Consider the following 22,781-nt stretch of genomic DNA (forward strand, 5'->3'; position numbering starts at 1 on the left):
CTGTGAGTTGACCAGACCTGTACCCAATGAACGCAACCAGAGTATGTTCTGGTCGTATCTGGAAGGCCTTCTGAGGGTCAGGGAGAATGCCCATGGCTTTCAACGCTTTCTGAGGGCTGAAAATCATCACTTCTAGTTTTTGGCCAAAAACTGGAAGTGACTATTTTTGGTTCACAGAAGGCATTCTGAGAGCTGGGGAAGGCGTGTGTGGCCTTCAGAAGGCCACACTGGCTATCAGAAGGCCTTCTAAGGGCTTCTAAGGGCACACTGGCCATCAGAAGGCCTTCTAAGGGCTGAAAATTGAGGCATTACTGAATACATTTACTTCTAGAAGAACCATCTTTGCAAGATAAGCTGAGCAATTCAGAACCTTTCCCAGAGTAAGGACCTGAGCTTTTTGAGCTTCCCCTACTCACTTATCGATTTTTCCACCTTCTCTTTAATTGAACTGATGATGGCCTTCTCTGCTGTATCAGTATTTTTCCAGATGTTCTTCAGGAGGAGGGGATAGCGAGTCAATTTGTGTAAAGGTGCAACCAGAAGTTCTGATAGACGGCGTCGCTGGCACTGCTCGTTGCGTTCACACCACTGTTGTGAATGCAAAGGAAAAGCCATGCTAAGATCAATAATTACTTCAGCGCGCTCCCCTGAAAGGAGAGAAAAAAACATGCTTTCCACCATCAACCAACTGGTTGATATACAGACACAACGTATGTTTCCTGCCTAAATACTTAATCTCAGTTCAGACATAGTCAAGATGGTAATCTCAATTGTCATGGTTGAGAAATGTTTGCAGCACTCCACCACAGCCAAATGCAGTGGTTCCCAAAATGTGCAGCATGATGCACACTAAAGCACTGAAGCACACTAAAAATGGAAGTCCCCGATGGCTACCCAGCTGTTTCCCCTGACACTGCCATCGTGGACCTTGTGGCATTTTGCCACAAAGAAGAAGCCGGGAAGAAGAGGCTGCAAGAGTGCCATGTCCCTGGTAAATTTGGGAACCTCTGGCCTAATGTAATAATGTGATGCAGGCACTTTACAAGGAGGCAGGTACTTGTGGGGGCCTCATTTGCCTTCTTTACCCCTTAAAAGGGGCTAGGTTACACAAATCAGGCTTTTGGGGGTTCAGACCTTCAGGTGCTGGGAAGAGAGGATGCATGCCTGCGTCATTTTAGAAAAAAGGGCAAGAGCAACGTCCTTCCACCTAATAATATCTGATGAAGATAAGCATATACAATGTACCTTATGATCTGGATAAATATTTTGCCCTGTCTTACTGACTGTATGCGGCTGTGATCCTGTGTAAACAAATTCTGAACAATTGCCACTGTGGCACTAAGTATTTTAATTTGTCCCAAATCAGCAATATAAAGAGCTGAACCTCGGCACGCTGATTTCCCAGCAGTAGCAGGTAAAGTAACACAAGAGCCCAAACAAAGGAAATTTTCATGAAATAATTGCTGTTTTAATCCGTGGATACAGTGGGCCCACTGTATTTAATCTTGCATATTTCCTCACCCAGCAATAATTTTTGTACTGTGTAATAGTACTATCATTGCAAAGTAATCACATTTTTTTTTTAAAAACTGCTGCCATAAAACATCCCAACTGTAAACACTGAACAAGAAGCACTGCAAAACCATCACTTTACTTTCAAATAGACTCCAAAGTCTTCTCTTTTCTTCAGCTTTTCCAAGTAAAAGACAGCAGAGGTGTAATTCAGGCAGTACATCTGGTGGCTCTGACACAGGTTTCCTTGGAAATACTACGAGGCAACAAATAGTAGTAGTTAAGCATCAAATTATAAAACACTAGTTTATAATTTATTGGTATTTGTTTTAGAATGCCCAGCTTATGACAGTGAGCTTGTATCTATGATCAATATAAAGGGGAGAGGGCATAGCTCTGTTGGAAAAGCATGCAGAAGGTCTCAGGTTCAAATCCTGGCATATTCAGGTAGGGCTGGGAAAGACCTTGCCAGTTAGTGGTGGATAATACTGAGCAAGATGGACCAATGGTCTGGCTTGATATAAGCTTGTTCCCTATGTGACCTCTGATCAGGGATATTTGGGATGTTTAATAGCTGGCTGTTACCTCATGGTTAGTACCACAAATTCTTGCACCTAGGGTTTGAATTCAACCAAATTTAACATTTAATTAGATGTGCTAAAGGAAGCCATGCCCGTTTTGGTTTGCTGCTGCTTCAGAACACGCAAAGAAATTTCCTGTGGCTTTGAAATCAACAGAGGAAAGCTCAGTGGTATCACTAGAGTTTGTGTCACCCGGTACAGGAGGCCAGCATGTCACCCCCCATGGTGGACCTTCTCCCATGCAGTGGGCAGGGCAATTCCCCAGGTGGTGGATATGGTGATGCACAATTGCCCCCTTTCTGGTTTTTAGGCTATATCTTTTGGTAGAATAGAGATATATCAACACAGTTTGTTTCATTGCATTCTTCGTGAAATTACGCATCAGATGATATATAACATGATGGTATTATTTGAAAATACCAAGATTTTAAATTTTTTTTTTGTCAGCCCCTGTGAGTGTTACCCGGTGCAGCCCCTCCTCTAGCGACGTCACTGGAAAAGCTGGTAGTGTCACCTTACAATTTCATCTGCATTCCTCATGTTTTAGGACAGTGGTAGGAATGAGTTATGCTGAAGAATAGAAAGGGTGGCACCACATATCTGAGAACTTGTGATGCATGGAGCCAACCGTGTGGTGGAGCACATGGCTGTCGAATGAACATGCACGTCTACAGGGAACATTTTGGTCTGTATACTTCTGATGAAGCTGTTCTTGAAAGGAAATAACATCTGGACTCTCTGACGTATTGCAGCTTATTGTGGTATGCTCATTTCTTTATTTCTGACAACTGTATATTGCATTTTAAAGTATGGCCATGATTGTTGTTTATCCTTACACAACGTCTTTGTTGAATCTTTTTTAAATCGTATTTATCCATTTTCAGAATAAACAGATAGTTTTCTCTCCCCCCCCCCCCATAAATGGGATCTTCTGTTTTCCTTGTGGGCCAAAGCCTCCTTTTACCTGATGTATGCCAGGCTTGTACCCTAACTACAAGAGGAGAAACACTACTTTGTTTAAACAAATCATTTAAACAAAGCAGGGCTAAAAGGTGGTGCTTCTCCCCTCCTCTCCTCATTTTTGGTCTGATTTCAATTTCCAGTTTGCTCTTAGATAGTGTCTACTACCCAAAATGGTTTCAGATGTTGCAATACGTAGCAGAAAATGCAGAGACTGGCCATGACTTGATGACTTGGGCTCAAGTCATGAAAAACATGCTTTTCGCGACTTGTACGGACTCAAGTCACGCTTGCCAAGACATGGGCAACAATTCAGGGGTTTTACTCTAACAATAGACTCAAGTCAAGACTCACTTTTGAGTGTGCTTGTGAGTGTGTGTGTGTGTGTCTGTGTGCTTGCTTTTTTTTTTTTTAAAGCCACTTCCGTGACACAACTTGTTTCTCAAAAAGACTCTGACTCAAGTCAAAGTGACTCAAAAAATGGCTCTGGATGAGTTGTGACAGCCACCCATTATGACTTGTGGGCGACTCAAGGGGGAGGAAACTTGGGCCTTGACTCGAGACTCAGCCCTGTGACTCTGGCACATCCCTGTGAAAATGTGCCCTTTCGTGCCTCCTTCTGGCCTCACATGTGTGGAAGCCTCTCATAAGAGGATGAAATGAGATAATGGCTTGTTACTTCAGGGTAAATGACTGTGGAAAATACGTTTCCTCAAATATTCTGCTCTTCCTGTCAAGTGACATTATTGAATGTATATTGTTAACTTTTACCTTTGTGAGCACAGGGATGAAATCTAAGGACGATGTAGGATTGACCAGGTGATCCTTTATATCACTAAAGAAACTGGTGACAAAGCTGAGGCTTACCTAAATAAGGAAAGATCAATATTAAAAATGATTCTGGATAAAAGTCATTAGAATTTAGACACATAATGACTACTGTACATTAGTAATTAGTAACCTAGTTCTAAATTTCAATTCCCACCACTGTAAGAATCGTTCTCAAAGGTGCTCACATAAGAAGAGCTGTTCTGGATCAGGCCCAGGGCCCATCTAGTCCAGCTTTCTGTATCTCACAGAGGCCCACCAGATGCTTCAGGGAGCACACACAAGACCACAAGATACTTTAGCTCACTGCCACCTCCCTTCACCTAGCATTCTATTTACGCTCGCACCTCCTCACTGCATTTGAGGTTAGCACAGATCTGCACTAACAGTGAGTTTCTGAGGCCTCACGACGTCTTTCATGCCATGAAAGAAATAAGCCAGCGCACCTAGACACAGACAGACTCAAGTTTGCATGCAAGGAAGTCAGAGGCCTCAGACTCAAGTCAGTGCCAGAGTCATTGACATGCCTGACTTGAGTGTACATGAGTAAGCAAAAAATATGCATCTTTGCAACTTGAACTTGAGTCACCAGACTGGAGTTCCCATTCCTGGTTAAATGCAGTACTGTATAAAGCTGCCCATACTTCATTTGCTTCATTTTTATGGTGAAAGAAAAAAAATGCAAACTCTGGACCATTATGGGACTGTTACTGGAATTATCTAAAATTAACAGTCAGATGCAATTACTACTATGAAAGGTCACAATTCAGATACATACGGCTTCCGATGTTTACTTACCCTTTCAGTACCATCCACCAGCAATCCAAAGTTTTTTCCTTGTTTCTTACCTGATTTAACTCCTCCAAGTTTGCAAAAAGTAGCCCACAGTCCACATCTGGGAGGAACTCCTTGCTTTGCAGGTACTTTAATGTATTCATAAAGATCTTTTGAAAAATATCATAATTCCCTGTTAGTTATTTCATCTGAATTCCTGAACTGCAGAGTTGCCACAAGACCCTTATTTCAAGAAGAAGTTCCTTATTTAGGGTCCAATCCTAGCCAATTTTCCAGTGCCAATGCAGCCGTGCCAATGGGGCATGCACTGCATCCTGTGGTGGGGAGGCAGTCACAGAAGTCTCCTCAGGGTATGGGAACATTTGCTCCCAGGGCTGCACCAGGGCTGGAAAGTTGGACAGGATTGGGCTCTTAGTCGTCATACCTCTAGAAGCCTAATAGACACATAGGCAACTTTTTTCAAAGAAAAAAACCAAAACTTCAGCAATGTCCTCCCTAGATTTAGGCATACCTGTACACAAACATACAGGTGGGCCCTCTTTATCTGGTGGTTTGGAACCCACAGATTTGACTCAGCGCAGGTCCCAAACCCCCACTGGAGGGCCTCACCTGGCAACCTGGATGCGATTAGAAGTACCTTCCCATCAAGTCCAGGAGGCTTTCTGAGACCCAGAAAGGCTGTGCATGTGTGGCTGTGTGGCTGTGCCCTCAGGTTAGATGACTGGGCAGCTGCTGTGACAGCAGAAAGGGGTATGAAATTCAAGCTTACCATTTTCAGAACCAGTAGATGATCAAGAAGATAAGTGCATTCGGTTGTGAAAAGCTCCCATATTGCTTCTTTTTTCTTTCTGTCTAATGGATCATCAGGGGCTTTTTGATCAACCTGATGAATCTTTGTGATTTCATGCCAAGCTTTATCCTATCAATTGAGGATACAAAGAATTCATTCATGCAAAATGAGACATTCCTACTCAAAAGGCCTTTAATCACTAAAGACTACTGTTAGTATTGAATATCCTTGTCTTCTGTCTGTTCTTATCATGGTGGGCTTCTCTAGTTTAGCATTTATAGTATTAAAGGTCATTCAGTATAATAATGGCAATTGTTACTATTCTCCATATTACACCTAGGAAGGGACATAGTTAATTTGAACCAAGGGAAATCAGAACAAGAGGATAAAAATTGAGGACCATCATACAAGATTTGGCAGTGTACTAAATGAAGCATTTATGTACCTTAACACTGTGAAATTCATAGCCACTGCACTCTGAAATATCTATGGTTAGAGCAGAAAGGCAGTTTTCCAGATCTGATATTTGTTTGCGTTTGTCTTTACTCTGTTAAAGATAAAACATAGAGATTAATTTGCAATGTACCCAAAGATAGAAGTTTAACTGGGAGGGCAGGAGAGGGTGGGTCTTCTTCACACTGTGCTTTTTTCATTATTATTATTATTATTATTATTATTATTATTATTATTATTATTATTATTATTATTTTTGCATGTGGGTCTCTAGATCGAAATTCTAAAGATGCATTAGAGAATGTACATGAATTTTAACATGACTGCTGATCACTATAGCACATAGATCCAGAGAAAAATGGAGTGACCCTTTACAAATGGTCACATAATTGTTTATATTCAGGGATGCCATTTTTCTATTTGTCATTGTCCTGTGGCATCCCCCAAAACTTACCCATTGTGGAAGCGTGTATGGACAATAGCTATGCAAAGTGAGGTGAAATGGTTAGAGAAACATGAAGTGCACTAGGGGCTTGACTAGAGATATACCCTTAGATCAGATGTTCCCAAACCTTTTTGATTGGCAGCTCCCACTGGCCGTGGCTCCCCATTAGGGCTGCAATCCTACATTGTATAGGGTGGCAAATTTTTCACAAGGATTCCACAGCTCCCTTGGGAGCCACAGCTCACAGTTTGGGAACCTTAGATCTTTCAATCGGCAGAAATATCAGTTGCAGAACAATTTCTGCAAAATACTCACATTTCCTTTCTTAGCAAATGGCCACCAAGGCTTCTTGGATTCTAAATCATAAAACAGAAGCAAAGGTATTATTAACAGAAGATACAGAGAAGTATTTCATAGAAAATTTGACTGCATAAATAAAATTTGGATGTGTTTGTTTTTATGCACAGAGATGCCTTATTTTAGAAATTTTGAATTCTTAACTAACGTAGTTAAATCCAAATAGTTAAAATAATATAAAACCAAAATAAGGTTAAAAAGCAATCAGACAGCATTGGTCTTAAAATGTGCATTATTCGGCATGAGCGCTGCCCCTAAAATTCTTCTGAATGTTGTCCTGATAAACAGAAGTCATATGGATACATCTACCTGTTATTGCGTCAATGGCTGCTGGACTGAGATGTAACACAAAACCATGGTTAATAACCTGCAAAATGCTTTGAGTTTCCAGATGCAAAACAGACAAACCATGGTTTTAGAGGTCCTTGCCTGCTTTTGTTTCCCATTTGCTCAGGACACAGCTCCATAAATTCATACATTTCCTCCTATCTCCTTGGTACAGCAGCCTCTTTAGGTGGACATTGGCCTAACTGTAGTTAGTCAATGATTTATGATTTAGGGCCCAATCCTATCCAACTTTCCAGCACTGGTGTAGCTGCAATGCAGCCCCGAGATAAGGGAATAAGCATTCCATTACATTGAGGAGGCCTCTGTGACTGCCTCTCCACCACAGAATGCAGCACACGCCCCATTGGCACAGCAGTACTGGCACTGAGAAAATGGATAGGATTTGGCCCTGTATCAGCTATGGTATGATAGGTAGAAGAACTACCCTTTGCTTATGCTGAGAACTTTGAAAGATCCAGGTGAGTGCAATGGCATCACTAGGGTTTGTGTCACCCGGTACGGGAGGCCAGCATGTCACCCCCCCATAATGGACCTCTTCCCATGCAGTGGGTGGGGCAATGACCCTGAGGAGTGGATGTGGCTTCCTGGGAGTAAGCCCCATAGACTTTAATGGAACTTACTTCTGAGTAGACATGCAGAGGATTGGGCTGGAAGGGCTGCTGTCCCTTTAAAAACAAAGCCTGCTTCTTGCAAGCCTAGTGAGTTGCAAAAATAAAGCAAATGCCAGGCAGATAGAGGAGCCTGTTTCCCCACAGGCAGCAGTAACTCCCCTTACCTGGCGCACAGAGAGGGAGGAGGGAACGTGCAAAGCCCCGTTGGTGCTGCGGGGCTCCCAGGCTACTCCGGTGAGGGCTGGGAGGAAAGAGGGGAGCAACCTCCAGCCCTTCATTTGCAGGGGCTTGAGCTGGAGCTGGAGGTTGCTATGCATTGCACACAAGTGTGAGGCTTGCATGTGCGTGCAGCGCCTCAGAAACCTTCGAACCTGGGCAGGAGGCTCCTGCAGCATCATGCACACTTGCGAGGCTCGTCTCAAAAGCCTCCATGCCGCAGGAATGCTCTGCATGCCTAGGTTTAAGCAAAGTTTGCACATCATTTGCATTGCACATAAAGAGCACATACAGGAGCTCCTTCCTCTCTCTCCAAGTTCCCCTCTCTTTCCCCTGTTGACATCGTGGCCCATCTGAACCCACCGCTGGTTCAGTTACCAGCCCAAGCCAAAGCAAATGCGACTGATTGTCTCTCCCCAAGGAAGCCCTTTGTGGTGCCTTGCTGAGGAAGGGAAGGAGGGAGCGAGGATGCTGCTGCTGCTCCACTGAGCCCACCACGCCTTCCTGGCCACAGAGGGCGAGTGGGGTGGGCAGGAGGGGAGCGACGCCCAAGGCTGAAGGAGCCTCCGCACCGACCTGCCGTTCTCACCTGGGCCGCCGCCACCAGCCCTGAGGCTTGCCTCAGAAGCCCCCATCTGGCTGGCCTTCAGGGCAGGAGGTTCCTTCGGAGGGCAGGGGCGGGGGGGGGGGTAGTTGGCGCATCACCCCCCCTCAGCACCCCCCAGCGCGTCACCTGGTGCAGCCTGCACCCCCCTAGAGACGCCACTGGGTGAATGTTAGGAACAACTAAGCTTAGAGCTTAGCTTTATTGCTTTAGCTTCGTGTGTGTGATGTATTTATTCTTTAAAATACCTAAATGCTGTTCAAAGTAACACGAGACTATCACTTCGATTCTACTCTTTAAAGGAGCCATTCTGTTATTACAGATTTATGTCTGTGTGAATGCAAAGGAACTGAATTCAGCTAAGTCCAGCCAAGACCACTTAAGGGCCAATTCCTATCCAATTTTCTAGCACTGATGTAGCCATGCCAACGGAGAGTCTGCTGCACTCTACAGCAGGGGTGTCCAAAGTTTTTGGCAGGAGGGCCACATCGTCTCTCTGACACTGTGTCAGGGGCCAGTAGAAAAAAAGAATTAATTTACATTTAAAATTTGAATAAATTTACATAAGTTTACATAAATGAATATATTAAAGATGAACTTGTATGAATGGATGAAGGTATTGCAATAGCTCAAGGCCCATAAAAGGCCTTGCACAAAGCACAGCTGGCCTTTCCTTTGCTGCTGCTACTGCATCACAGATGTGAAATAGCAAGCAGTGGAGGGAGCCCTCACACGAGAGGTCAAACAGTTGCCCTCACACTGAGAGCAGTTGCGTCGGGCCAGTGTGGGCTCCAAAAATCTCTGGAGGGCCAGAGGCTCATTGGAGACTGGGGGCTCCCTGAGGGCTGCATTGAGAGGCCTTGAGGGCCGCAAGTGGCCCCAGGGCCGGGGTTTGGGCACCCCTGCTCTACAGTGACGAGGCAGTCATGGAGGCCTCCTCAAGGTAAGGGAATATTTGTTTGCTTACATAAGGGCTGCATTGTGGCCGCATCAGCACTGGAAAGTTGGGTATCCAAATTTTCCAGTGCCGGTACTGCTGTGCCAATGGGGCGTGTGCTGCATCCTGTATTGGGGAGGCAATCACAGAAGCCTCTTCAAGGTAAGGGAACACTTGTTTCCCTACCTTGGGACTGCATTGTGGTTACACCAGTGCTGGAAATTAGGATAGAACTGGGCCCTGAGTCTGCTACTGGAATGAACTCTCTGGAGTTTGGAGGAGCTCAGTGCTTGCAAGGTCTGGGAAGTTAGCCTGTAGGACTTCAGCTTCCCATTGGCTGAAGGACTGGCTGTTTTGGAGGGGGGGGGGTGGCAGCTTCCAGATGGCAGTTTGCCTTGAGGGCTTGTATGCCCACCTGTACTTGCCAATCAGGTGAATGTGCACATAAACATTGGCTTATATACCTGGGAACTGTGCTGTACTCCCTGCTAAGGTCTTGAGAGGGTAGAATACACAAGAACAGATTAGGAACATGCATTTCTGACTTACTGAGAGAATTATGGCTGTGAGTTGGGAGTGTGTAGGATTGGGCTGTGAGACCTAGGACCCATGACAGGAGCGATGTACAAGAATGCCATGTGCCACATTATGCCTGTGTAGAGGACAACTGTGTGTTCTTAGATCAAAGCCCATCCAGGTCTTTTCCCCATCTCACCTGCACACTGCTGCGATGCAGAACTGTATAAGAATTCCGCAGCACTGTCTGATATCATCAGGTCTCCTGGGAACATTTCGAGTCCAGGTAGACTCACCACTACTGAGCTGTGTCTACGTCCTGCTGAGCAGCTGAGACTGCAAGGGAAACTCAAGAGTTGGGCACAAATCCTTCCAAGAAAGAAAATACTTCTAACAAAGAATGGTTAGGACTAAAGAGTTCAGTTGCTGTTAAATAGGAGAATACATTCTTGGCTTGGCCAAAAGATCTCAACATCTGTTCTGAATATTAAAACAGTCAAAACTATAGGAAATATGACTGCAAACTTATGCATTGAGTTCAATGGGGCTTCCTTGCAAGTAAGTATGTCCAGGATTGTGTCCTAAGTGCATTTGAAACAAACCTATTGAATTCTCTTTCCTGACTGTTTGGTCTCAAATTCCACATGCACGTGCAAGCGTATGTGGGAGTGTAAGAGGGAGAGTGTGGAGACGGACTTGTTTTGAAAGCACCCTCATGTGAAAACTGGGCCCTGTGTTTATCTTGGTGTACAAGGCAAGGCACTTCTCTGGACACCGCCATGGTCCTCAAAAAAAGAAAGGAAAAAGTTATATAGTATGTCATGAAAGAAAGTGCCTGATACGCATGACAGAGCAGTAAACATGCAGGTTTCTCTACAATAAGATGGCTACTGTTGCAGGCAATTTAAACATGACCTTCAGAGGGTGGCCATTTTATGTGTGCCCACCTAAAGACAGGAAGTATTAGACGACTGAATGAAAATCAGTAATTAGATTCAAATTCATGACCTGTTTTTCCCTTTAGTTCTAATATTGTCTCCCAGTTTTAACAGGAAGAATATTATACCATATTATATTCGTAGAATATTATGCCTTTCAAGTACAGTTATATCTGTAGGTTTTGATCTGTGGAAGGCAATTTGTGAAAATGATTAACCCCCCTCTCCCCTCTCTCTTGCACACACCTAGAGAGAGAGAGTTGTGGAGAGTAAATGATAAGTTAGCTTTGTTCCCACTAGTGTGCCAGTTCTTTTCATGACAAAAAAATGTCCTGTAATGACTGATCAGGTGTGATAGCAGTTTCACACATTCAGATTATCGTTAGCTAACTGGAAGCATGACACGAATAATATAATGAATTAATTTGGCTACAGTGACCTGAAATAATCATAGCAGGTTATTTGCGTTTTTTGTATATATGAACATAATATGCACTTATGATATGAACATAATATGAACATAATACACTTAATATGTTCATAACACTTAACATGAACACTTAATATGAACATAATAATATAGCCTGTGTGTTTTCTCATTGCCTGAAGTTTTATTTTCTTTTTTTTTTAATTTTAAGTTGAAGGTTAATGAAAAGTGTCTGTGTACCTAAAAGGTGAATTTCAACACATAAACTATCGTGAATATTTAGGTGGGAAACTTACTTTTCCCATGACCATTCGGTCAATTCATATTGCAAATTAATATGCAGTGATTGAAAACCTTAAGTACTGTAAATCTCACAGATCTGTTGATTGTCAATACAGTTTAGGAAAAAGCAAATATGTGCTGTGTTTAGTCAACCTTAACAGGAGAGTAAAAGTTCACACCCTCTATTTCAAGGTGTGTTTGGGTTACCAACGAGTGAGCATTACATTCTAGAAGTGTAGGATCTATGGGGCATATTAAATTATTTTTGCTTCAGAGATTTATTAAAAATTATGTTGATTGCTGGATGGATCAAAGTGTTCCTGATAAATGTCGCCCACAAGCAGGCCGAAGGTGGTCAATATGCTGAACTATCCTCACTTGCACAGGATCAGGGACACTTATACCAAAACACTGGGCCTAAGTATGCCCAACTCTGTGGGTTCTTGAGTCCTCTGGATTTCGAAAATACTACAAAAAAAACCCAGAAGAATAATTTTTTTTAAGGATCATGTATGTGGTCTCTCTGAATGCATCTGAAATGCAATTCCATATCCTGTTCTGCCATGCAGATTTAATTAAAAGAACCAAATGGTTTCTCAAACATTTATACCAACTGAAGATAGAAATGTAGCTGATTGTTTGCGTAGTAAGAATAAATGGAGGGAATGGATGGTTGCAAGACACCTTTAGAGCTCAATCTCATACATGTCTACTCAGAAGTAAGTCCTATTATAGTCAATGGGACTTGATCCCAGGTAAGTGTGGCTAGGATTGCAGCCTTAGGGCCCAATCCTATCCAATTTTCCTGTGCTGGTGCTGCTGTGCCTATGGGGTAGGCACTGCTTCCTGTGTTGGGGAAGCAGTCTTGGAGGCCACCTCAAGGTATGGGAACATTTGTTCCCTTACCTCTGGGTTGCATTGCAGCTGCCCCAGTGCCGGAAAGTTGGATGGAATTGGGTCCCGAGTCTAATCTGTAACCTTGGTTACACCTCTTAAAATACTGAAGATTAACAAAGGGAAGATGGATGCAGACAATATCACCTGGCTTTGAAGTACACGAACCTCCCTGAACCATGGCATATATGGATTTGTAGCTCAGTGCTAGAGCACATGGTTTGTATCTCAAAGATCCCAGGTTCAATCCCTGGCATCTGCAGGTAGGGCTGGGAAAGGTCTGGGTCTGCAACCCTCGAGGGCAATTGCCAGTCAGTGGAGACAATCCTGAGCTAGATGAACCAATGGTCTAACTCTGTACATGGCAGCTTCCTATATTTACCTAACCACTGTTGTTAGACAGAATGAGAGTTACCTGACCATTGTTTTGATGTAGCATGGCAGTTCAGTAAAGTCTTCTGAACTTTGGAGATTCGCTCTTTATACAATGCCTGCTTATGTGCTTATACCTCCAAATTTGCAGTAGTACCTTCTCTCACGTATTGTGCAACTCTGCCTCCAGGAAAGGTTGTACATGGGTTCCTGACTATCAAGTGCTTTAAAAAGAAAAAAGGCACAACACCTGGCCACATTATACATTTTTTCTAATGGATGTTTCCAGGGTCAGATTTCAAGAGGCAAGTATTGGCTAGTGATTTGATGTGTTGTGTAGCTGCTCCTAACAACCTGTTTTGAAAGGCTGGGCAAACATAGCTGGGCACACCTGAAAGCTAATAAAGAAGTACAGGTATAAACAAATCGGTGACAGAAAGTTCTAAAAGTGCACTCATCGATGTAAACACAACTGATCTTTTCCAGGACTTGTAATTCCAATGTATACAGTGGGCCCTTGGAATCCGTGGGGGATCTGTTCCAGGACCGCCCCCCCACAAATACAAAAATCCATGGATAATGAAATCCGGGAGGGGTACTGCAATACTTACACTCAGAAATCTCCTGGACGTGATCAAAAGCAACTTCCAGTTTGTGCTGGTGACTCCTGGTTGTGTTCTCTGTGGCCCTCTGCAGGGCGGGCTCAGCATCTGCAGGTGCTCAAAACTGCAGCGAGCCTCTATCTGGTCCATGGCCAGGTTCTTGTCCCCTGAAAGCCTCTAGCCCACCTGGCCGAACATGATTGGAACTGTGCTCTGGTTGCATCTCAAGGGTGTTCCAAAGGCCAGAGAGGTTGAATGAATGAGCCCATTCATTCCCTTATTCACTCATCTAAGTTCCATCTCTAATTTATTTATATAAATTTTATATTTAAATTTTTTCTGGCCCTCAACATCACGCCAGATATTTGATGTGGCCCTCCGGTCAAAAAGTTTGGAGACCCCTGGCCTAGCCCATGGATAAAAAGGGCCCACAGTATATTGCTATAGCATCTGACTTGAACAAACAATTTTTAAAATGCGGTTTACTTTTGCAGTAACATAAAACACATACGTACCTAGCATTATGTGTTTCTAGTGTCTGAAAGAAAGTAAGGCATGATAAGTTATTCTTCATGAAAGAAAACGGACTGGAACTTTTCACGTCTTGCTGAAGAAAGGGTTTGCACACTTAAATGTGAATTTTCAATCAGTTTGAAATGAAACGACAGTTTAAGGACAGAATCAAAAGTTTTTGTTTCCTGAGCAAAAACAATCAGAAGCTAGTACAATCAGAAGCACTTAGCAATGGGATATGAGCTCTAATTTGGAAAATACTGGAGATGGATTACGTTTGTATGCATTTTAAATAAAACAAAGTCATTGGTGTCTTTATCTGTTTCTTCTGGTACTCTGTATGGTGCTCAGGATTGTATGGGCAGGTCCCAGACCTAGCACCGGTAAATAGGGTACCATTTTCCATTGCTGAGAACTGGCCCTGTTTCTGTGTTGGGTAGCATGGCAGTGACCCAGGGAAGGAACTAAGAGCATAGCTCTCTTCTTCAGTAGAATAAATTCCCTGTATTTTTACATATATATCTCAAAATGCAGCCTCCGTGTGCCAGTGCACCTCTGTGTGCTGGTGCAGCTTGCTCCTGAGGAGACGCAAATGTGCTTTATGGCATGTTTGCAACCCTCCTAACTCATAGTTAGGACTGCGCCCTTAGTTAACCCATTTCTGCCCAGCCCACAGTTGTACACATTTGATCCCTGTTGCATATATGCAATATTGGGCAGAAATGGCTTAAGTCCAAAAATCTGGGCATGAACCAATTAATTCAGTTGTGTTGAAAGTGTCCAATGGACAAAACCATTTGGATTTTAAATGGTACAGCTATATGCATGCCGGCTCTGTACCTGCTATCAGGACTGCTGATCATGCAGGGTTCCTTATTGTGCATTCAGTTAAACAAGTTTATATTTATCTTTTGCAAATGTTATGCAGAAGTCAGGGGAGGAGCTAGTGGACAGAATGTCATTCCCCTTTCATGTGTATGATATACGAGCAGAGAGAGGGTGACCACAGAGCTAAGATTTCATTGGAATAAATGGTTCCAAAGTGATAGTGGAAATGGAAAAGGTGCAAAAGAGAGCGACTAAGATGATTAGGGGCTGGGGCACCTTCCTTACGAGGAAAGGCTACGGCGTTTGGGCCTCTTCAGCCTAGAAAAGAGACGCCTGAGGGGGGACATGATTGAGACATACAAAATTATGCAGGGGATGGACAGAGTGGATAGGGAGATGCTCTTTACACTCTCACATAACACCAGAACCAGGGGACATCCACTAAAATTGAGTGTTGGGAAAGTTAGAACAGACAAGAGAAAAGATTTCTTTACACAGCGTGTGGTTGGTCTGTGGAACTCCTTGCCACAGGATGTGGTGACGGCATCTGGCCTGGACGCCTTTAAAAAGGGATTGGACAAGTTTCTGGAGGAAAAATCCATTATGGGGTACAAGCCATGATGTTTATGCGCAACCTCCTGATTTTAGAAATGGGCTATGTCAGAATGCCAATGCAAGGGAGAGCACCAGGATGAGGTCTCTTGTTATCTGGTGTGCTCCCTGGGGCATTTGGTGGGCCGCTGTGAGATACAGGAAGCTGGACTAGATGGGCCTATGGCCTGATCCAGTGGGGCTGTTCTTATGTTCTTATTTAACTCTAGGTAGTCTTGCTTGATTGGATATAGACTAGATTGTTGCATAGCAGGTCACATTCTACTTAAATCTAAGAGCACAAATGTCTTGATTTACTGTGCCAACCTTTAGTTTACTCTGAGCTATAAATCAAACAAGCAAAGCAAAGCAAAAATTATTCTCCCTTTTATTATTGGCCAAGTTACTTACCTGAACACATTCCTGAGGATTCTGTTCTTCAGATGGGGAAGAAGCATTGAGCTCCCCTTTTCCCTGCAGTGTTTGATAACCACTGAAACCATCTTTCTGACGTGAGAAAATGTGCATGGTGTCAAGAGATGTACAGTTGTCCTTTGGCAAGAGTGAATTTGTGTTTGAGGAGGAAGACAACTGCTCAGAACATAAGGGAGGAGCTTGACAAACAGGAACAAAAGAGTCAGATCGCTGCTTCTGGTTCCCTGGCGGAGTGCTTGCAGGGTCATCCTGGAGTGGAAACACTTGAGAGATTGATGGTGTGCTGTTTCTTAGCCTCCTCAGTGTTGGAGAAGTAGAAATTCTTGCTGGAGCATGCCTGTCAAACTGGCAAATGGTGTCACCATCATCGTACTCCATGGATGGGACTTTCAAGAGATGATCACTAAATCCATACCTCCTCTTGGTATCTGTAGGACACAACTTCATCTCAACGTCGTAGGAAGAGAACACATCATTTTCCAAGTCATTCTTTCCTATCACATCCAAATTGTCTTCCCATGGTTCAGTCACCTTAAGTATGTAACACTGTTCTTCTATATTGGTTTCCTCACTGACCTCAAAGGAATACTTAGTCACTGGTTTTTGCATCTTCTATTCACAACAGCAATTATCTATAACTGTTAGGAGAGAAATAAGAGTCAGGTTTTCATTCTCAAAGTCAAGATTTCTTATTTAAAACCATACATTTAATTGTTCCTCTTCAACAATTGGACACCACCTGAGAATTTAGTTGAAGAACTATGTAATCAATTGATTAAAAAAATATTTGAAGTCATCTTGTCTCTTTGTAGCTTCGAAGTGACTTTACATGCATAAGAACATAAGAAGAGCCCTGAGGGATCAGGCCAATGGCCCATCTAGTCCAGCTTCCTGTATTTCAAAGTGGCCCACCAGATGCCCCAGAGAGCACACAAAACAACAAGATACCCATAATCCTGTTCCCACACCCTTGCATCTGGCATTCAGAGATAGGCTACCTTGAAAATCCTGGGGTTCCATATAGTCATCATGGCTTGTAACTTGCAATGGAGGTATCCTCTGTCAATCTGTTCAACTCCTTTTAAAGTCAATCAATTCCAAAAAAGGACTCTCCAGAAATTAACACAGTCCAGGATTTTCAGATACATTAATAGAGCAGTCCTCAAACACACTGGGAGTTTGCAAACCACTGGTAAGTGCTTGTGGGGTGGGGACTTGAAGGGGGGGCCGTGCCCCAGTGGCACTGCAGTGATTGCGGTGCCGCGGGTACCCAGAGGCTTGTCTCCCTGCTGGGAGCAAGCCTTGGAGAGGGCCTCAGAGGCCCACAGCCCCTCTGAGTCTCTCCCAAGCGATTTATCACTCTGAACTGCATGTTGGATTGACTTCTGGTTTACTGGGAGACGCTTGGATAAACCGGAAGTTGCTCCTGCAGATCCGCAGACCTGCAGATCAGAGTGCTAAATCACCTGGGGGAGACCCGCGGGGGGGGGCGGCTGTGGGCCTCCCGGACCCTCTCCGAGGCTTGCTGACCCCTCCCAGGTAGGGAGACAAACCTCTGGGTGCCCACGGCACGCGATCACTGCAGTGCCACTGAGGCACCCATTCCTGGGTCACTTTCCTTAAGGTCTCCCTTGTTTTTTGTTCTTATGGTAGGTTGTGACCCACCACTTTGAGCACCAGTGCATCGATATACTGATTTCTCCTTTTTTACAAGCTACTTCGCCTCTTCTTTTGTTTCCAGGCTGTTCAGAATAGTTTAGGAAACTTCTCATAAATGCTCAATAGTGGAAGAGTTCCGTATTTTGCACTATTATATTTTCGATGGTGGAAACTGTACTCTATGCAAACTATTTCATTTGGAGTGATTCAATTAGGGGTTTCTTTTGTGTATTGTACAGTTTTATTGAATGTCTTGCAAACAAAGTGGGACTTTGTTCACAGGGTGAGGCTGTTAGCATTTTTACTAATGTAACTGCAGTTCAGTTGGCTGACCTAGCAACACAATCCTATTCATGTTTACTCAGAAATAAGTCCCATTGTCTTCAATGGAGTTTACTTTCCAGAAGGTTTATAATTTTCAGCCTAGGAGAAGTCCCAATGTATTACAGTGGCTGAGAATCTCCAATGGTGATGGTTGAATCATTCAAATCATTGAATTATTTAAATTATTATTCAATTAAAATTGTTAAATTATATAAGAGTACTTAAATCTTATTGGGTTCTTTATTAGAAGTAAATACAGGTGGTACCTCAGCATCCACAGGGGTTCCATTCCTCTGTGGGCCTCAGGAAGGCTCTAAGATATGACCAGAACAAGGTGTTGGTCATGTCTGGGAAACTTAATGGAACTTCAGCTGCAGGTTCCAGACCTGTGGTGGCTCAAATCCACTGGTCCCAAATCCATGGATAAAGAGGATTCGCCTGTATTAAAGATCCCCAACTTATTATTTTTAAATCTGAACAGCAGTAACTAATGGGATGTTCAATTCCAGTTTCTGCTAGACAAAATATTGGTAAAAGGTACGAAGATGCTTCTAACAATAGCATTAATGAAAAAAGATATTCACAACTGTCATGAAACATCAAGGGAGAGGCATATTTTCTATATCCCACAGCAACAAACACACAGGAGAGAATTATTAGCATATACACATTATATTTTCATCCACTGAGTGAACTGAAGTGCCCTTTTATGGAATTTACCAGAAGCAAAATAATGTTGCTTGCTCCAGGTAAAAGTGAACAGGAGGCCTATGGCACATGTAGTTGAAGCATCTCTGGTACAGGTAATATCTTCAGCATCTAAATCATTTGTTCATTTCCAGGACAATAATGCACAAAATGGCACAGATAATTTATTGAAGTGGTGTGTATAACACTGTCCTCCTGCCTTAAAATATGCTCAAGTGGTTTGCAGCATTTAAAATAATAGCAGAGCACCAAAAGATCATTTAAAACGACCACCATGTCCTTTACTCTTCCTGCCCCTATTTTGTTCACCTGCAATGGATGTGGGAAGATGCTGCTGTCCAGGGGCCCTGAAGCTTCCCTGCTGGGACAAAACCAAGGCCCTTCAGTACAAGACCGTAAGTGAATTACAGACACCAGTAGCGTAGCTAAAGGGGGGATGTGGCACTTATTGCTGGCACACAGAGTTGCTGTCACTGCCCAGAATGGCTTTGATGAACATAAGAACAGCCCTGCTGGATCAGGCCAAAGGCCATCTAGTCCAGCTTCCTGTATCTCACAGTGGGCCACCAAATGCCTCAGGGGGCACATAAGACAACAAGAAACCCGCATCCCAGTGCCCTCCCTTGCATCTGGCATTCAGAGGTAACCCACTTCTAAAATCAGGAGGTTGCACATACACATCATGGTTTGTAAAACGTGATGGCCTTTTCCTCCAGAAATTTGTCCAATCCCTTTTAAAGGCATCTAGGCCAGATGCCATCACCACATCCTGTGGCAAGGAGTTTCACAGACGAACTACTAGTGGCGAGTGGGGAGGGGCTTACACAGCATGTTTGTTGTGGTGCCTACAATATGTACTGCACTGTCCCCTGTAGCTATGCTACTGACAGACACCCATTAAAAACTCCATGATTTGAGAGCTAGAGGAGCTGAAATTCTTATATTATGCATTCTTTACTCCTAGCCACACTTACTTGGGAGTAAGTGCCATTGAACTCAGGAGACCTTGCTTCGGAGTTGGCAATGTACTTACTTTGATTTTGCTAGGTTTTGGATCATACGAAAACAGTACTCATAACTAGAGGTGAGTTTTCCTCAATGATAACAAAATAAAAACACCTAACACTGCTTTCTGCACTTCCTGTTTTTGTAAAAAAGACACCCCAAAGTCAATGAAATCTGTGAAAGAATAAAACTAACACCTCTACATGTTCTCTAACACCTCTATGTTCATGTGGCTGCACTGGCTGACACTATACCACCTATACCACCTACCTGGTACACTTTTAGAATGATTATATTTTATAATTAATTATAATGTATAAAAAATGTGTCCTTGGCATACAAACACATAGCACCACTAGCTGCATTTCTAACTTTGAAAAACACCAAAATCCACAAAAAATAAAACTGTTTTCATCCACCTCTGCTCATAACACCAAACTAAGAAGCTAAAAAAATTAAACAGTATTACCGTAAGTAGTCTAGAAATGGAAGCATGAGACAATAGTAACATTTTACATTGAGTGTAACACTATTGAGGCACGCTATAGTTTGTTACTTACTGTGTTGAAGCATAGACTTCAGCGTCCCTTAGATTCACAATCTCCATCAGAACATCCGAGAAATAAACTTAAAACCATGGCTGAAACCTGGGGTAGCTTGACTGTCCTTTGAGCTTCCAAAGTCCCCTTTCTCACTGTCCAAGCCTTCTTTCTGAATGCAAGAATAGGGAACTTGTTTTTCCCCTTTGTTTCCAAGGGATTTCTTTATCTCCGCAGTGTAAAGGGAAGTAGGTGGCAAGCTAATTTACAGAAGGTAACATGATCTGCTTTAATAAACGGACGATCTTTGCTCTTTCGCTGTGCTCATATAATTCCCTTTTGAACCTCCTGAATTTTAAAATTTCCTTCCCAGATTTGCAGATCAGCCTCTCAGCACCTTATCCTCACTTGGGGGAGCAAAACAGATGAAAGACTCTGTGTGGTGGGGAGAGATCTGTCAGCCACTGTTCCCATCCTTTGCACATAAATGTAGAATTAGACCAACTTGACCTTTCCGTCGTGACTTTTCTTCGCAATCTCTTAGCACAAAGACATTTCCCATACCTTGAATATCAATATCTTCTTAAAATCCTCTTTCCTTTAAACTCCTTTTGAAAATCTCCCTTCAGTTGGATACTAATATGGCACTGCGTGTGCCAAGGTTTCTGGGGACTCTGGAGGCAAAGCCCTGAACTCCCTCCCTGCCTGGTCTACTCTTGGGAGCTGCCACTGCTATTTGTACAGAGGGTTCAAGGTCAGCCTGGCTGGCTGGGCTCTCTGATGTGTGCGAGTCCTCATAATGATGATGATGATGATGATGATGATAATAATAGTATTTATGTATCGCTTTTCAACTAAAAGTTCACAAAGCAGTTTACAGAGAAAAATCAAATAACTACTGGCTCCCTGTCCCAAAAGGGCTCACAATCTAGAAGATGCAAAACATCAGCAGACAGCCACTAGAAAAGACACTAGTGAGGTGGGCCTCATCTGACCTTGCAACCCCTAATGCTGCCCCGATTCCACTAAGGGCACCTTCTGGAGACCATCAGAGCACTAAACCAACACACCTCTTGCCTGCTTGTTTTGTTCTGAACAAACACGGTGAAGAACAGTTGAAGCTCTCTTGTAGCTTATAGGTGGAACAAACACAACAACTGGGAAGTTGGGACAAAGAGAGAGAGGGGAGTTAAAAAAAATTAAAAGCACATTTTTGTCCAGGCATGTCAAACTTGTTTCATACAGAGGGCCAAAGTTTGCATTCATAGTGCCTGCAGAGGGCTGAAAGTGACATCATTAAGCAGAAAGTGACATCATTAAGCAGAAGATGGCCGGAAATGAGCATGTCATTCTCACATAGAAACTCATTAGCTGCAGATGTTGGAAGAGAAAATGTGCAAATCTTGTTCATATTTTCAAGATATGTGAGAGCCCAATTATCAAGCTGGGACAGCCCGATTATAACGGGGGCTGGATAAATGGCTTCCCAGGGCCTCATTTGGCCTGCGGGCCTCATGTTTGACACTCCTGTTTTAACTGAATCCAGTTCTCCCCCCCGCCCCCGCTGGTGCAGCCACAAAAAGGCATGCTCTATATTGGGGTGGGGGGGAGACAGAGTGAGAGGCTTTAAATCCCCTTTCCCCTCTGTGAGCTTCCTGTCCTGCAATGAGTCTCCTCAGTGAAATCACTGATGCAAGTCCAAAGAGAGAAAGGAGACTTCTGCTGGAGGGGATAGGATCTGCCATTGCTGCTGGATCCACCCCCTCCCGCAGCTTCTCCGTCCCCATTTCTTCCCCGGTTCAGTCCTCTCCCGCAATCTTACTTGCCTCGGTGGGTCCTTTAGGGTCTGTTGTTGCAGGGAATGAGGCTCCAGCCTTCCCACTAGTACTTGTGCAGCATGCTACTTGGTGTGTTGTGGGAGTAAGTTTTATGGCTTTTTCCAGCCATCACCACCAGAGTAATATGTATTCCACTGGCAGCAAGGCCCTATATATAATTATATATATATAATTTGACATATTTTATAAAAATATAAAATTAGAGGCCACAGAGCAACCCGTGTGTTACCACTGTTTGCACACCAAGCAGTGGCAGAGCAATTAATGAGCTTTTATTGTCTTTACAAGTTGCTCTTTTTGCCCCTGTGTTTGGCTACTCAGGGTTGGATGGAGAAGGAATTAATTGGGCATCTTTCCAAGGCAGTGAGTACGAGCCAAGGAAAACAAAACAAAAATACCATAGCAACAGCAAATGGAGGATAATTAAGGAAGATGAAAATTTAAGTTGTGCACATTTTAAGCATTATTTTAAAAAAAACCTGAAATGAAAATAGGTTATATGCAATGGAATAAATTTAGCTGGCTAAATACCCTGTGCAGGTATTTAAAGTTGTTCTACATGTCTTTACTTAGACGTCAGTCCCCCTAGGTTCAGTGGGACTTACTCCCAGGTGAGTGTGTAAGAATGCAGCCTTAAGGTTGAATTTTTTTTTTTCCCACAGTGGAGGTTAAGGGGGGGGGGGCAGATCATAGCAGTTCTCTAAACCAATACATGTCTTACTTTTTCATGTAGTAGAAAAGAATCAGTTGTCTGAGAATGAGCTCATGCAAAGAAATGTAGGTCAAGATATATGGTCATTTGTGTAGAATTCCCAGAATGTTTGCCCCCTTTTTGTCTGTAAAAGAAATGAATCTGAAAACTGAGTGCTTACC

At 43.3% G+C, this 22,781-nt stretch overlaps 1 protein-coding gene across 1 annotated transcript in view; it reads right to left on the reverse strand.

Moving 5' to 3' along the window:
* PLEKHG7 (pleckstrin homology and RhoGEF domain containing G7) overlaps nucleotides 1–16,444 on the reverse strand; it is a 31,303-nt gene extending 14,859 nt beyond the window's left edge. The window contains exons 1-10 of the mRNA XM_066634497.1: nucleotides 15,812–16,444; nucleotides 13,984–14,075; nucleotides 10,153–10,289; nucleotides 6,680–6,720; nucleotides 5,912–6,013; nucleotides 5,446–5,595; nucleotides 4,730–4,825; nucleotides 3,825–3,920; nucleotides 1,655–1,768; nucleotides 417–588 (exon numbers count right to left, since the gene is read on the reverse strand). Of these exons, the coding sequence (XP_066490594.1) occupies nucleotides 417–588; nucleotides 1,655–1,768; nucleotides 3,825–3,920; nucleotides 4,730–4,825; nucleotides 5,446–5,595; nucleotides 5,912–6,013; nucleotides 6,680–6,720; nucleotides 10,153–10,289; nucleotides 13,984–14,075; nucleotides 15,812–16,444 (1,633 nt within the window). The remainder of the gene's footprint in view (nucleotides 1–416; nucleotides 589–1,654; nucleotides 1,769–3,824; nucleotides 3,921–4,729; nucleotides 4,826–5,445; nucleotides 5,596–5,911; nucleotides 6,014–6,679; nucleotides 6,721–10,152; nucleotides 10,290–13,983; nucleotides 14,076–15,811) is intronic.
* Between the last annotated feature and the right edge of the window lie 6,337 nt (nucleotides 16,445–22,781).

The sequence above is a fragment of the Tiliqua scincoides genome, chromosome 7 (assembly GCF_035046505.1).
Source record: "Tiliqua scincoides isolate rTilSci1 chromosome 7, rTilSci1.hap2, whole genome shotgun sequence".
Classification (NCBI taxonomy): domain Eukaryota; kingdom Metazoa; phylum Chordata; class Lepidosauria; order Squamata; family Scincidae; genus Tiliqua; species Tiliqua scincoides.